This window comes from Anarrhichthys ocellatus, unplaced genomic scaffold, assembly GCF_004355925.1.
Source record: "Anarrhichthys ocellatus isolate YVR2014 unplaced genomic scaffold, GSC_Weel_1.0 scaffold53, whole genome shotgun sequence".
Taxonomy (NCBI): Eukaryota; Metazoa; Chordata; class Actinopteri; order Perciformes; family Anarhichadidae; genus Anarrhichthys; species Anarrhichthys ocellatus.
The window spans coordinates 97,264-101,488 of NW_022280083.1; the positions used below are offsets into that span (position 1 = coordinate 97,264).

General features: G+C 37.4%; 1 protein-coding gene across 1 annotated transcript in view; it reads right to left on the reverse strand.

The window, feature by feature from the left end:
* Positions 1-1,867, reverse strand: part of LOC116396151 (interleukin-1 beta) — a 2,728-nt gene extending 861 nt beyond the window's left edge. Inside the window, exons 1-3 of the mRNA XM_031870579.1 lie at positions 1,786-1,867; positions 1,141-1,386; positions 465-629 (exon numbers count right to left, since the gene is read on the reverse strand). Coding sequence (XP_031726439.1) covers positions 465-629; positions 1,141-1,360 — 385 coding nt within the window. The 5' untranslated portion in view covers positions 1,361-1,386; positions 1,786-1,867. The remainder of the gene's footprint in view (positions 1-464; positions 630-1,140; positions 1,387-1,785) is intronic.
* Between the last annotated feature and the right edge of the window lie 2,358 nt (positions 1,868-4,225).

Genomic DNA, 4,225 nt, shown 5'->3' on the forward strand with positions numbered 1-4,225 from the left:
TATATATATATATATATATATATATATATATATATATATATATATATTTGAGATTTGTTTTAAAAGCATCCAATATCATCAGTTACACCAGTGGTGCTGCTACTTTATACTTCTATTCCACTACATTTAAAAGGGAAACATTGTACTTTATACTCTTATGTTATCTCATGTCGGTTGGTTTTATTGTTTAATCTATTGTTCTGTTTTATCAGTTACTTATTTTGTCTTGCTTTTGTTGGGCCTCTTTCTGTTGTTGTATTGCTTTGCTTTGTCTGCACTTTGTCTGCACTCTGTTTTTAAAGGTAATAAAGTTATTATAAAAATAAAATATCACCTTTTAACAGCTTCAGTTTGAATATCAAGCCAACAGAGATGATCTATAAGAAATCTGTCATCCCTGAGTTTAAATATCTAACATTAACTTTGTTTATGAATGATCAGATCTGACTGTCACATGTAATCACCTTTTTTGGGGTCAGCGCCTCCCTGAAGCATCACTGCGTGGAGCTCCATGCTGTTCTGGACCTGAACTAAGCTCCTCTTCTCTCCGTCGTACATGCTGTACTGCTCCTCGCCCGTCCAGCTGATCTGAAGTTGTGGAGCTGAACCACGCTCAAACACAATTTCCTCTGAGGGAGAAAGAGGCACATCTGATTAGTGATGTTGTAATTTTACGTCTTATTTCTTTAGGAACCAGCAGGAATTGTAAAGAAACAGCTAAAATAGATTTAGTCTCTTCCTGCACAAATGGGTCAGAAATCTGAGCGCCTCTCTGGGTAATTTACTGCAGATTAGTGAGAACTTTATTGCAGATAAATTCATTGAGGTGATTTCTGACTCAGCGTAGATTAAGTGGATGAAAAGTAAAGGAGACGTTAGTCAAACAAAGCAATAAATGAAGGAAAGTGTGGTTGGATCTGTGATAAACAAGTAAGTGAAGGCCAAAAAGATCATGTAAACTGTTGATGGTAGAGGACTGGCAGCATTTCTGTTTTTACATATACAGATTTATTTATCTTTTTCAGGAACTTGTAAGTGTTGGTAACAGAGTTTAAACTCTGTGCTAGCAGAGAAACCAGCACAGAAAGTCTCTTTTGTTAATGTGAAATTGTTGAAATAAAGTCTCCTCCGTGTGCTTACCTTCCACGATGCCATCCAGTATGATGTTGAGCAGGTCCTCGTCTCTGAATTCACTGCTCATCAGGGATTCTGAGCTGCTGCCCTTAAACTTCTCCATGGCGACGATGAGGTTGACCACGTGCCTCATTGTCAGCGGGTGATGGGAAATCTCAAAGTCCAGTCCTTCGGGCATCTTGGGGCTCCACATCTCGCTCACGTTGCATTTCATCTCGGATTCCATCTTTTGTTTTCTGAAGCAAGGAAAATCTGCAGGAAGATAAATGTACAGTGTCACAAAACATTTAGGGGAATGCAGCAGCATTTTCAGGTACATTTTTGCTATTTATTCCCTCATTGTTTCTAAATTTTGTATTCAATACCCTTAAATAAAATAGTTTACTGTTTTACTCTCAGTTCTAAAAGCTGCTGTACATCTGTGTGTGCTGCTGCAGTGATTGATTCACTACTATATCAACACTTGACAATAAGGCACTTATACACTCTGCAGAGGACGGCATTTCATAGATGCAGTTCAAAGATTTTCATCTGACAGAAACATAATAAATCTTGTAGTTTCTAGTTTATTAATGACACAATAGGCAGCAGATTATGTTAGATAAACCACTTATCCTATCAAAGTCAGAGAAGTAAAAAGAGTCACTTTACCTGTTAAAGTCAGTAGAATAGAAGTTGTTGTAGTGTGTCTGGTTAAGATCAAGCAGTTGTCCTGGTGTCAGTGTTGTTCTGCCTTTCTGTGCCGACCTGAAGGGTTTTTATACACTCACCAGAGCTGTCGAGGGAATTTTCCCTCTCAGACAGGAAGTGGGATGGTCTTGTCTTGCTGCGCTCACTGTGATGAAATACTGTACTTACACACTGCTGCCGTACACACACGGCTCAGGTGTACTGTGGGATTGTGACACACGTATGTTGGAATCAAGAAAAAAAACGTAGCAATACATACAGTATGAGATACATTCTTCGTAAAATACAGATAGCGTTATTAGATAGTTGTTTTGGTAATCATCAGTGTAGAAGATTTACAGCACAAGTTTCAGGACATTTTAGGAAATAAGCGTGTTCTCTTTGAGGTGGAGAGTTAGATGAGATGATTGAATCCACTCTCAAATCTAAATGGTAGCTAGTTATATATGAAGCTAATGCTAAAACCAGTAGAAGGTTAGCTTAGCTTAGCACAACGACTGGTAAAAGGGGAAACAGCGAGCATGGCGCCAACCTGAGGTTAAGATAATGACGGCATTGTACATTTCGGCAAACCAAAAGTACTTTGTTAGGTTTTGTGAGAGATCATGATGTTGACTCTTGGTGTCATACGGGATGTGAACAACGGGTTTAACTTTCACGGGTGTCTGAGCCATCCATCCACCACATCTTCCTCTGTACATGGATTTATGTGGTTAGATGTGATTAGAAACATATTTGTGATGTGTCAAAAACTTAATCCTGGAGAAAATGCGTAATTTTTAAGAGACTAGGCTTAAAGAAATCCACCTCTGAAGCTCACTAATTAACACGGCGTATCTCGTTTGTTTAATCCGTACAAAAATCAAAGTGTAAAAACAGCAATTTGCCTTTTTATAGGAGGAGTTAGGCCTAATTATGGCCCTTGTAAAACAGCAAATTGGCGTTTTTACCCTTTTTTGTAAACATTAAACAAATGAGATATAATGAGTTAATTAATGAGCTTAGAGTTGCTGGTCGGTGGATTTTGGTAACTTTCGGACAGATCCTGGCAAGTTGTCTTCCACTGCTTTCACCCTTTGTGCAAAGCTAGGAGTATTTCCAAAAAAAGTGCTGCCCTTTAGAGTAAACAGAGTTTACTTTCATATACTATACCAACCATAATAAACGAAACATCAGATTCATATTAAAAAAAGTTTTCCAGCAAGAACATCTGGCTGTATAATGTTAAAAGTTGATGAAAAATCAATAAAAGTTTAAGTCTGGCATAAGCCACCACTGTACTGACCCTGTATTTAAACTGTAATGACTATAATAATAATAATAATAATAATAATAATAATAATAATAAATATTGCAATGATTGATGATACATTTCCATTAGTCACAACTGGGTAAAAGTTGTTTCATTTTGGAGAAGTACTAAAAAAGTACACATAGCCTTCTGTCACAGTTTGCATATGAAATGCTGAACCTTCTGATCTAATATGACATAATCTTCTCACGTCTTTGAGCAGGTCCTTTGGGGTTTTGCGGTTCTTTTGATGTAAACAAAAATTCCACCAGCAGTAGAAGATTTGCTCGTTGTTTAGACTTGCATAACAGTGGCTGAATCTCATATTTCTTCACTTCCCCGTTGAGCTGTGGTACAGGAGGAAGCTGAGTCATCCAGTCTGAATTCAACCTGATGGAATTCACACTGTCATAACACTGTTATAAACTAAGTGTTCTCTGAAGCCCAGTTATTAAACAGTAAACTAAGTATATATCTGCAAAATATCTTTCTTTTATGCTTAAAAGTGTGTCAGTAATAGTAGGCCGACTACCACGACCACTACTACGACTACTACCACGACCACTACTACGACTACTACCACGACCACTACTACGACTACTACCACGACCACTACTACGACTACTACCACGACTACTACTACGACTACTACCACGACTACTACCACGACTACTACCACGACTACTACTTCGTATGTGATCCACGTAAAACTTTAACTAGGAAGTATAAAGACTGTTAAAAGTTAAAAAAAACACTGCTATGTGAAAAGTGAGTACAACACCACTTCCGTAGTTATTTCAACCTAAACGACAATCTTTTCCTAAACCTAACTAAGTTGTTTTGTTGCCTAACCCTAAATCAGTTGTTTTATTGCCTAACCCTAACTAAGTTGTTTTATTGCCTAAACCTAACTCAGTTGTTTTGTTGCCTAAACCTAACTCAGTTGTTTTATTGCCTAACCCTAACTAAGTTGTTTTATTGCCTAAACCTAACTAAGTTGTTTTTTTGCCGAAACCTAACTCAGTTGTTTTATTGCCTAACCCTAACTAAGTTGTTTTGTTGTCTAAACCTAACTCAGTTGTTTTGTTGCCTAAACCTAACTAAGTTGTT